The sequence below is a fragment of the Sinohyriopsis cumingii genome, chromosome 3 (assembly GCF_028554795.1).
Source record: "Sinohyriopsis cumingii isolate HCF-2022 chromosome 3, ASM2855479v2, whole genome shotgun sequence".
Lineage (NCBI taxonomy): Eukaryota > Metazoa > Mollusca > Bivalvia > Unionida > Unionidae > Sinohyriopsis > Sinohyriopsis cumingii.
In genome coordinates, this window is record NC_142963.1 from 107,015,674 (window position 1) to 107,028,522 (window position 12,849).

The 12,849-nt window shown below is 35.4% G+C and overlaps 1 protein-coding gene across 7 annotated transcripts in view; it reads right to left on the reverse strand.

Moving 5' to 3' along the window:
• Nucleotides 1-1,322: 1,322 nt before the first annotated feature.
• The window catches only part of LOC149803493 (SH2 domain-containing protein 4B-like), a 70,006-nt gene continuing 58,479 nt past the window's right edge, over nt 1,323-12,849 (reverse strand). For all 7 annotated transcript variants that reach the window (XM_089953222.1, XM_089953218.1, XM_089953221.1 and 4 more), the window contains 2 exons: nt 8,474-8,694; nt 1,323-6,012 (listed from right to left, as the gene is read on the reverse strand). In XM_089953222.1, coding sequence (XP_089809348.1) covers nt 5,893-6,012; nt 8,474-8,694 — 341 coding nt within the window. In that variant the 3' untranslated portion in view covers nt 1,323-5,892. The remainder of the gene's footprint in view (nt 6,013-8,473; nt 8,695-12,849) is intronic.

Here is a 12,849-nt window from a genome sequence, read left to right on the forward strand (position 1 = left end):
AATGCACAATCTGGTCTGCCTTCATATAATGCACCAGCTGATCTGTCATCATATAATGAACCAGCTGATCTGTCATCATATAATGCACAATCTGGTCTGTCTTCACATAATGCACCAGCTGATCTGTCATCATATAATGCACAATCTGGTCTGTCTTCATATAATGCACCAGCTGATCTGTCATCATATAATGCACCAGCAGATCTGTCATCATATAATGCACCAGCAGATCTGTCATCACATAATGCACAATCTGGTCTGTCTTCATATAATGCACCAGCTGATCTGTCATCATAAAATGCACCAGCAGATCTATCATCATATAATGCACCAGCTGATCTGTCATCATATAATGCACAATCTGGTCTGTCTTCATATAATGCACCAGCTGATCTGTCATAATATAATGCACCAGCAGATCTGTCATCATATAATGCACCAGCTAATCTGTCATAATATAATGAACCAGCACATCTGTCATCATATAATGCACAATCTGGTCTGTCTTCATATAATGCACCAGCTGATCTGTCATAATATAATGCACCAGCAGATCTGTCATCATATAATGCACCAGCTGATCTGTCATAATATAATAAACCAGCCGATCTGTCATCATATAATGAACCAGCTGATCTGTCATCATATAATGCACCAGCTGATCTGTCATCACATAATGCACAATCTGGTCTGTCTTCATATAATGCACCAGCTGATCTGTCATCATATAATGCACAATCTGGTCTGTCTTCATATAATGCACCAGCTGATCTGTCATCATATAATGCACCAGCAGATCTGTCATCATATAATGCACCTGCTGATCTGTCATCACATAATGTACCAGCTGATCTGTCATCATATATAATGCACAATATGTCATATTATTTGACAGCAGATTAGGATGTATGCTGTTTACAGTTTGGTTAGGCTTTTAAATGAGTGTATATGGTAGCCTAAAATGTTTCTGACATAAAATGCCACTTCTGTCATAAAAGATACAAGAATTTACATATCCTTTTGCCAAAACATGAACACTGATGTTCACTGATGGAATAAAATAATATCTGCTTATGAACACTTGTTGAATGTCATAACAATACACTAAATTACAATTTAACTCAAGCTGAATGCTATGCCTTGACATGAAGTTCTTGGGAACATTTTTAGTTTGTTACATTACATGTGTTGACAAATCAAATGCAAATTTTACAAGAGAAATGTTCACAAATAGGTCAGACCAGGCCATACTCTGTGCCCTGTATTCATGAATAATTAAAATTAGACATGACACTACAAATTAAAAATAAGATAAAAGGACCAAAATTTTAAAAATGTATGTTCCATGATTCTAAATTTCATGTAAATAAAGTTACAAAACATTTATCAATGTTTTCATTTTGAGCTAGAGTTTCATAGAATGTTAGTGAAACATTTAAATATCATGCACAACTTTCACAATAACCTTTGACAAATAACTACCAGGATAAAACTTCTTTAAAATTAGAAGCTGACATGGCATCAATTTAACAGCTGAAACTTGTACATTCATTGTCTGAAATGAAAGAATGGCATCACATACTCGCAATAATTAAAATGGAACTCATACATTAAGCCTGCTGATGGTCTGTGTGTACTTTGGATTTTGGGATTCTCTGTTCTACAACTATGCTCAGGAGCAAACTTGTTTGAATAGAAAACTAGTCAAAACCAGAAAAGAAATTGTTGTTGTTGTTGGGTTTAACGCCATTTTTCAGTACACGATAGGCTACATATGGCGGCCAGTATTAATAGTGGAGGAAGAACCCAGGAAAACCCCAGAAAAAACCACCGACCCACGAGAAGCTACTGGCAAGCTTTCTCACATACCCACATTGGCTGAATCCGAGACTCGAACCCACGCAGACAGAGGTGAGATGGCAGTGATCCATAACGGAGAGCAGAAAAAAACTCACCCACTACTCTTCTATGTGATGACAAGAGAATACTATTTCTTGGCTGGGGGGCCCCAAGTGGCCGAGTGGTCTAAAGCACTCTCCATTACGGATCACTTCCATCTCACCTCTGTATGAGTTCCATACGATTAAAATAATCTCACCCATCCTCCCCACACTCCTCTAAATACTTTAATAGCTATGACAAATGGTCTAAATGACTACAAATCCAGGACCTGATTAATCAAAATAACTTGGAGTGACTAGATTAATGTGACGGAGAAACAACCTGCATATATATGTGCTCTTCCTATACTGGATACATTTATTGTGAAATATGTACAGTCAAGGTAAACTTCTCCTGTCTAGATACATACATGTACAGTTATATAGTACAATGCTACAAGATATGGCAAAAATACTGAACATAATTCAAAAATACAGCTTGAAAAATGCATGCAAATATTTATCTTTATAACAAAATGTTGATAATAAAAAGTGAAGGAAATGTGCTCAAAATTACAAAGCAATGTTTATGAAGACAACAAATATACAGGATTACTAGATCAAAACAAAAACTTGTAGTTATGCCAGGAATATACCCTCAACAATTCTTGAGCAAAATACAGAATTCAAACAGAAAATTTGAATGCAAATCATATTTTTAAAAAAACAAGAGTACCAACTGGGCCTCTAATTACTCAAGTGACATGCACACCTACAGGCAAACAGCTTTTACTGACTAAATGGTAACATGTGTTTCTTTTAAATGTTTACTGCTTACAGTACACTTTGTAAACCAAGTACCCTTGTGCAAAGGCATATAACTCTCGACTCCACATACTAGGACATTTAGGTTTAATTAAATAGGGTGAAATTGTATTCAAGACTTAAAAAAAGTTTTGGTATATATAAACTGCAACATGTTAATTTCTCTCTGACAGTGTAAGTGAACAGACCTCTGAATAAGCAAATGACTTGTCTATTACTTGTCTCATTCTTTTGATAGACAGGACATATGTCATGTCCGCATAAGCCAAAAATGCTAGTTTCCAAAATCTCTTTAATATTTATATCAGCAGAGAAAAGTAGCTGATTAGAACATGGGCAGGTAACATTAATCTGTGAAGATGCATGAAATGATGGAACTGAACATATTTAAAAGCTACTATAATACCATAAAAATTATGGTCCTGGAGTCAAAGACTCATGTTTCAATACAACCTTAATTTAAAAACTACAGTTTCAATGAAAAAAAACAAACAGCCACAACCTTGTTTTTGTACTGTTATATATGTACCCTTGATTGTTCACTATCAAACTATCAACTAAATATAACCCTTCACTTCAGCAAATAAAGATCTTTTTGAGCCCCTTCCCATCTGCAAATGTATTTAACCATGCATTCAACACCAATATTTTCATTTCAAGGTTTTGAATGATACTGTCAAAATTTTTATTTATAAATGTAACAAAATGGTAGAAAATAAATCACATTTAATACAAAGAAAAACTTCAAAAATTTAACTGGCTGAGTGTAATACAAAACTTTTTAAACAATCACTTCCACATTCAGTTAAGAGAGGTACAGAGTTTTGTACTATCACACATTTAAAACGACCATTTTCTATATTTAAAAACTTACAAAAACATGACTTGCCTTGCTTCCAAACAAAATTATATAACAAACAATTTTGTCATCTTTGAAAATTGCATTTTAATATCACCATTTATAAATGATTTCAAGTAAAACAATGATTCATAAACCTGTCAAGAAGTTTATAAATGTGTTGCAACTCACTTTCATGTCATCTTAACTGACAAACAACACTAAATCAAATGTACAAATTTAAAATATTAAAAAAAACCCATCTCATTACTCCATATCAGTATGATATTCTCAAAATGGAAGCCTTACCAACAAACTATGCTACAATGCACTCCATTGTTCTGTCTTACCAATAAATCATGCTATGACATGTCCCATTGTTCTGTCTTACCTACAAAACCATGCTGTGATGTACCCCATTGTTTTGTCTTGCCTACAAACCATGCTATGATATGCCCCATTGTTGTCTTGCCTACAAACCATGCTATGATATGCCCCATTGTTCAGTTTTACCTACAATCCAAACAATGATGTACCCAATTGTTCTAACTTGTAAACTAAGTTATGATATAACCCACTGTTCTGTCTTACCTACAAAACTATGCTATGATGTACACCATTTTTATTCTTACCTGCAAACCATGCCCTGATGTGCCAAATCTAGTCTTACCTACAATCTATCCATATTTCAATGTACTCTGTCATGTTTTACCTACAAACCATGCAATGGTGTGCACCATTGTTCTGTCTTACCTACAAACCATGCAACACTGAATCTTAAAGTTAACAAAACTATTTGTGCCCCTGCATTGCTACCAGAAAAGGGATACCAATATCTCACATTCTTATATATATGTGAGATATATATGCGATACAGCTGACTCATATGAGAAAGTTAAGGTATATGTCTATCCACACAGAGTTTAGTGACACTATAGATGACGTCGTTTTGCTTCTTTTATTGTGAATGTTTGCAAAGTTTCTTGTGGTTTAAGTACTGAAAGATTAATTTATGCTAACATATAAACTCTAATCCTTGTTCACATAAAATCCTGCTGTACACTAAGTATTTTAAGCTCTTTCAAATGACACTTTCAAGAAACACTATATTTTGAAAGTTAGATCTATACCGATGATGTGTCATCTATTTTTTCTACACTATGTTCTAGTGCATTGATGTGGCATTGGGAAAGCCTCATTCCTGCCTGTATAATCAAGTACAATATAAGAATGGAGTTTTTATTTTGCCTGTACAAGCAAGCACAATATAAGAATTGATTTAAATGAAACTGCCTTGTCAGTTTTACCCCTGACTATGCATTGCCTTGTGACATTTTACCAATATATGCCCAAAGTTTATATCTCACAGATGTAGTACTGAGTTTCATAAAATTCTGACTGGACTGACACAAAATGGTTTTCATCATACAATTCTGACTGGACTGGCACAAAATGTTTTTCATCATAAAACTGCAACTGGACTGGCACAAAGTGCTTGCTAAGATTTTGTGTGAAGAAGTGAAGGGCAAATTGAAACAGTAATTTACTGTTGATTTTAAGTACATGATACCAAATAATAATAGACAATTACTACAAGAAAATGTTACAATATATTATTGCATTTTATTGAAAAAACATCCTCATTCTGACACTCTCTACAAAATAGTTCTTCTGTGAATCATATTACATATCTATTTAGCATGGAAGATTCTTCTTCAAAATCATTACCACTGTCACTAACTATTGCACAGTCAGACATTTTATGCCGTTTTGTGGGTAGCTGCTTGTGGAAATATATGGCATGTATCTGAGGCAAAAAATACAAATGAAAGATGTATAATTTGAATGATAAAGAACACTTCCATCAAAAGCAGCACTCCAGATATTGCTGTGTCCATTGATCTTATTGCAACACTCTATCAACAGCAAATAACGCATTTCACATTTATCATGAATTCATCACAACAATATTTTCTTTTTTCATTATATTTTAAACATGAATCTTATCAAATGTTCAACCTTAAAAATGGAAAACAAATACCAGAATATAACTTTTTCACATAAAACAGAAACACATTGATGAAAATATACATGAAATATTTTACCAATCAATGTTAACACCTCTTTATTTTGTATATGAATGAAAAAAATCCACTTCTGTTATAAAAGGTACCATATTATGTCAACAGATTCAGACTCCAGTGAGTAACTGTTTAAATATCAAAGTAATTAAGTCTAGTTCCCTGTCCATTTCTTTATATACAGTTCAACAAGCATTAAATAGGCCAAGTATACCAGACTGTAACAATGAAGCACCAATTAAAGGGACAATAAGAAAACTGGTGTCTGTTATAATGAAGTGACCTCCGATTTAAGATTCTGATACAGCTCCCAGTAGTCTGGCGGGTCAATGGTCTGCCCCTGGGGATACAGGAGCTTCTCCCCTCCAATCACTGTGATGGGGTTCACCTGCAATGAAAGAGACAAGAGACAAGTGCATAACATGGAATCTTGCCTGCAACAGTACTACGGTAACTCTGGTAAGACACCTGGAATTCATAAAATAAAGGGCACAAACTTAAGTCATGTAGTAATATTATCAGTAAAGTTTCAGCTAAATGTGGAAGATATGTGACATTCAAAATAAAGACCTGAACTCAAGACCTTACCTAAACTGCCAGTGTTGATATTAATGTTGATCTTGCCACCAGATACAATGCCAATGTCTTTACATTCAAAGGCAAGACAACAAATCCACATACAAGAAATATACTATACAAGTGTTGCAAATATTCAGTGTAAAAACATGTTATCTATTAGTGCATGTATCCTAGGAATTATTATATTATAAAACCAGAATGGGTCCATTATCTATGTATTATAGGTACAGATCCACAGATAGGCCTGCAATGTGAGTCATGCCAAGAATGCCTTAACATAGACAGGCTTGCAATGTGAATCATACAGTGATAATCTTACCACAGATAGGTTTGCAATGTGAGTCATGCCATGATAGCCTTACTAGACAGGCTTGCAATGTGAGTTATGCCATGGTAGCCTTACCACAGATAGGCCTACAATGTGAATCATACAACAAGTCTTACCACAGCTAGGCTTGCAATGTGAGTAATGCCATGATTGCCTTACCACAGATAGGATTACAATGCGAGTCATACAGTAATAGTCTTACCAATGTATGCATGCAATGTGAAGTCATATAGTGATAGCCTTACCACAGATAGGCTTGCAATGTGAGTCATACAGTAATAGTCTTACCACAGATAGGCTTGCAATGTGTCATACAGTGATAGCCTTACCACAGACAGGCTTGCAATGTGAGTCATACAGTGATAGTCTTACCACTGTAAGCATGAAATGTGAGTCATGCAGTGATAGTGTTACCACCGCAGGCATGCAATGAGTCATACAGTGATAGTCCTACCACAGATAGGCTTGCAATGTGAATCATGCAGTTACAGTCTTACCACTGTAGGCTTGCAATGTGTCTTACAGTTATAGCCTTACCAGACAGGCTTGCAATGTGTCATACAGTGATAGCCTTACCAGACAGGCTTGCAATATGTCATACAGTGATAGTCTTACACCGTAGGCTTGCAATGTGTCATACAGTGATAGCCTTACCACAGATGGGCTTGCAATGTGTCATACAGTGACAGTCCTACCACTGTAGGCTTGTAATGTGTCATACAGTGATAGTTTTACCACTGTAGGCATGCAATGTGTCATACAGTGATAGTTTTACCACTGTAGGCATGCAATGTGAGTCATACAGTGATAGTCTTACCACTGTAGGCTTGCAATGTGTCATACTGTTATAGTCCTACCACCGTAGGCTTGTGATGTGTCATACAGTGATAGTCCTACCACAGATAGGCTTGCAATGTGTCATACAGTGATAGCCTTACCACATATATGCTTGCAATGTGAGTCATACCACTCTAACCATTAGGCCACCGGAGCAGTCAAAGTATAAAATGAAGGTAACTCTGACCTTTGGTGTTAGGGGTGTAATAGTAACAGTAAAACAGTTTCAAGATTGGAACATAAAAATAGCACTCAATACATGAACTTTAAACACAAATTTCAACAAAATCACTGAAGCATGAAGTATAGGTCATAGAGGTCTCATTTGCAATAAGAATGTAGAACTCACAAAGATGCATTTGCTCACTAACAATTCATGACTCTAAGCATGATAGTATGAATATAACATGCCAAAATTTTGTGTGTTCTTGAGCTCCATGCAAAATCTTGACCAAAGCCAGTAACAGATGAAATATTGGTAACAATAAGCCTCTTTTCTTGTATGAAACTGGTGGTAAGAGATGCACATGACCATCAATTTAGTACCAAGAGAGATATATAGAACATGATCTAGTTTATTGATTAAAGCATGAACAGTAAAAACAGTAAAGTCAGTGAAGTGTTAAGTATGGGTCACAGTGACATATCTTTGGGAAGAGTTGTTGTTGTTGCAGGGTTTAACGCCATTTTTCAGCACAATATAGGCTATACATGGCAGCCAGTATCACTGATGGAGGAAGAACCCAGGAAAACCCCGGAAAGAACCACCGACCCATGATAAGCTACTGGCAAGCTTTCTCACATACCCACATTGACCGAACCCAAGACTTGAACCCACGAAGACAGAGGTGAGATGGCAATGATCTGTAATGGTGAGCACTTTAGACCACTCAGCCACTCGGGGCCCCTCTTTTGGAAGAGAGTGTATTAATGGTTTTGTGGTGTAAGGCACAATATATCAAGTAGCGTTGTTTCAAAAAGACAGTGAAAGAAATGGCAGTGTAATTTGCTATATTAAGATATAAAAATGGAAATGAATACTCGCAAATGTAACTTATGAAAATTAACAAGATCTGTAATACAAAATGAATACTCGCAAATGTACCTTATGAAAATTAACAAGATCTGTAATACTGTTGTGTTCCATTTGGTCAGTGTTGAAGAAGCGATATCGGCCATCTGAAGCATCAATAAGAAAGTGTTTACACCTGTCTTTAGCCCTGTATGATATAGTGTATCCCCAGAGTTTCTCACTGACTCGAACCAAGTAGGTGCCTAAAGGCTTTTCCAGGAGAAGTTTTTCTGCCTCAAAGCGACCTATTACTCCTGAAACAGTAAGCACACAATCAGCTAAATCAGTTTAAAAAAGTAATGAGCACTACAGACATTATGGACAGTTCAGCTGAAGCAAAAGATCACAGAAATGAGTTGAATGATAACACTGATCAAAGTACTGATGATACTGACTTACACTTACAGTAGACTGGAGACAAGTTGAGAAAAATAAATGTGAAGAAAATATAAATCCGTAATAAAAGATGGGGCACAAAGAAAATATGGTGTTCAGCATTTATACTGAAATGATGGTTAGTTAAATATTTGGAAAAAAGAAATGTAATTAGCATTTCCTTTTTAATTTTTGTAGTACTTATATTACAGATTACTATTCTGGCAGCAATACTTGTATTATTATCAGTTCAAAGGTTTGGAAAATCACTCGCTTACATACAGATAATTTTGACATTAATGGCTCATGGAGTTGTTGAAAGTTGTAGTGAGTTAGTTAAATTTAATGTCATTGCAACTTGTTGCGAAGCTGCGTATCCATAAATAAATGTAAATATATTAGATCAACAGATTTTGTCTTACCCTTACTTTTCAAACATACATATTTTGCGGACCACCTAAATGTTGTATTGGAATACTTTTTTTGCACACCGAGTTTTCTAACAGACCTGGTTGGTCATTTTATTTATCATACTAATTTGCACACTCATAAATAGACCAGTATTTGTTCATTTAAGAGAAAAGTTGTAGGCTTCCCCAATAAATGACTAACCACAAATATTAATTTTTTAATCCCAATTTTATAAAAATGTTTTCTTTCTTTTCTTTTCAAAATTCATATCCATAGTTTCACATTCTGAAAATTGAAAAGATCAACAACTATCTCTGCCTACTTAATTTTTTTATCATTGCCATTTAAGATCATCAACAATGGTTTTACATTTGTATTTGATGAAAAAATGCTAAACAAGAGTACTGCAAACGGTATATTATACATCCACCTCATGTTTAATATTTCTCTATATTAGAACTAAAGAAAACAAATTTATTGGGCAGAAGCCATTATTGCCTTATTAGACTTGCTATGACAGTGATCTCTGACCTTTTCACCCCGGAATCTAGTGGTTTCTTTATTACCCTAAATATAAGCCATCCATAAATTCTGACCAACAGAGCATACTCAAGAACAAAATCCTTACATAAACTCAGGTCAAGATATGTGGTCAAGAACTAAAGTTAATATGCAAAAACCAGTTTTCTTCTTTCACTTAGTGGTCTTAATATATGACCTTTTGATTATATAGAGATATATATTGCAAGCCATCTACAATGATTGGTCTAGGTCTGTGATGGAGAACTAATGTTATTGTGCAGAAACAGCTTCTATACATTGTGTCACAGTAACCTTGACCTCTGACATCAATAGGGTTTTTCCTAATCACAACTGCAAGCCATACAGAATGTTTTGGTAAATGTAGATGATGGAAAACTCAAGTCATAGTGCATAAATCATTTCTCATTTCTTTAGTCACAGTGACCTTACCCTCTGACCCCAAAATGGATAGGCTTCTTCATTACTGCAAGTGCAGCCAATGACAAAACTGTGGTCCAGGTATGAAATGCAGAACTAATGTTACTGAGCATAAACCATTTGCATTCTTTCAGTCATAGTGACACTGACATTTTAGAACCGAAAACTGATAAGGTTCATCCTTAACCCAAGTGCAAGCCATCCATAAAGTTTGGTAAATGTAGATGATATCCTAACTAGCCTGTGTCTCAAATTTTGAGGCTTGCAAAATGCGAGTAGTAGCATTTTAAAACCACTCTAAAATCAAATAATTGATGGGAAATTGAAGCCTTGTGGAAACATACAATGCAAGATGGGCCAAACACATGAAAGAAACAAACATTTTCTCCAGTACAGTCACCGGTAAAAAGCTTTATATTCACTACCATACTATAACATGCAACATAGAAAATGTGATCTACTTCATCACATGCAAGGTATGCAGCTCTCAATATGTTGGAAAACCGCAGAAATTAAACACTAGAATATCTTCACAGATCAGACTGGCAAATGAATAAAGTGGAAAGGACCCCAGTGGCGGAAGATTTCTCTTCTCAGAGCCATATTTTTAATGATTTAATCCTGACTTGGATCACCCATAACTCAAAATGGAGAACATGAAATCCAAAGAAGCTTCTAGGATTCGCTGGCTGCATACAATCAAAACCAGAAACTTAAATTAGGAAGAAACAAAACTGGCATTTGTTAATGCATAGGTAACAAGGAACTTACATGTTACCAAAATCCCATTTTCTTACCATTCATTTGTTTTCTCAAACACATGGTCCTAGCTACAATTTTTATGTAAAAATGAAAAATTAACCTGCATTGACAAATTTATTTTAAAAAGCATTTAACAAGCTATTAAATACTACCAACTCAATGATGCAATATTGCTTCAAAACATAACTTCATGCAAGTTTTAACAAACAACCAGCTCATCAAAATATTATATCCAGGATGGAAACATTTGGGATGAAAAATTTTGCAGATGGTGCAAACATTTCATTGCTGACCTACTAAAGAAGATGATGTGGACAGTTGTTATATATTACTGCCCTTGCTAGCACTAAAAGGTAACAACACTCAACATTGTTCAACCTTTACTTTGTATTTAATTGTACTTATTTCTGCAAACACAATGTAGACTTTGGATAGTACTCGCACTTTTGTGTTCTGTTATTTTGTCATTTGTGTAATTATTTTTTGCAACTTTGTGCCCTTGACAAGGAATATGAAGATTTTGAAAGCACATGGTGGTTTTGCCCCAGTTTTCCACTGTTGTTTTGTAGTTTTTCTGTCATATTACTTTCCTGACCAGCAGGATCTTTTTTTATCCAGTGTGTTTGGTTGTTGTTGTTGTTCTAGGGTTAATGCCATTTTTCAGCACAAGATAGGCTATACATGGCGGTCAGTATAACTGGTGGAGGAAGAACCCTGGAAAACCCAGGGAAGAACCACTGACCCACGAGAAGCTACTGGCAGGCTTTCCCACATACCCACACTAGCCGAGCCTTGGACTCGAACCCACGCAGACAGAGGTGAGATGGCAGTGATCCGGAATGGTGAGTGCTTTAGACCACTCGGCCACTCGAAGCCCCTCCAGTGTATTTGGAAAGACTTATTTTATTCAGAAAAATCCATCAGGTCAGTCTACATATTCACGTATACAGATCTTTCAAATCTCATTTGCAATGCTCAAGCAGATTTTGAATAATCACGCTGACAAGGTTTCAACAAACAGGAATACAACAAATTGCACCCTCCTAGCATAAGGTTAGTTGTCTGAATGTATGTTCTGTTGAATGCTTCAAGTACACATGAAAAGACACACACAGCCACGGTTCATCAGTACTCCAAGGTCAATCTTCACTCATTGGGGATTTGTTCCTGGTCTAAAATTGCACAAAAATGAGTTGTTCTGGAAAACATATGTACTTATTTACCTTGCAATCAGTTATAAAAAGTTCTGTGTTGGACCAGAAATGAATTGCAAAATCAATGTTTGGTAACATGGATCTAGACCTTCAAGCTACCAACTCCAAAACCGATAGGGCTGTTTCACTGAAAATGGTTAGAGATAACTTATGATCTGGTCCAGAGCAAAATGCAAACACTAAATCTACTGTTAGTAACTTCAAGTTTAACTTTACTGTGTATCATTCTGGAGACTGAACTGTCTGATTTGCACAGGATTTATCCATTAATTCAATAATTTGGCATCCCATTAGCATTTACTTTCTGTGCAATAATAGTTTTCTTTATAGTGGGAAATTTGTTGTGGACACAAGATGGTTATTGGGTATACTTTATTTCAGCATCCAGGGGATCAAATGGTTGGTTGCCATGACAACCTAATCCAGTAGAATGTGTAAAAATCATCACAAAATTACACATTTTAAGTATTCATTTATATTAAGCTTAATACTTTCTTACCAAATCTGTCCAGATTTGAATTTTTTCCAATTTATGATTGAGAAAAGATAAATTTTTGGCTCGGATTTTCAAGTTCCACCTAGACACAACAGGTGTTTTATTTTCAAAGATGTGTTAAAATGGAACACTTTAAGTCGATAATGTTTTGGCTGTATATTCTGTGCTTATGTGTTTTTTCCAAATGAACT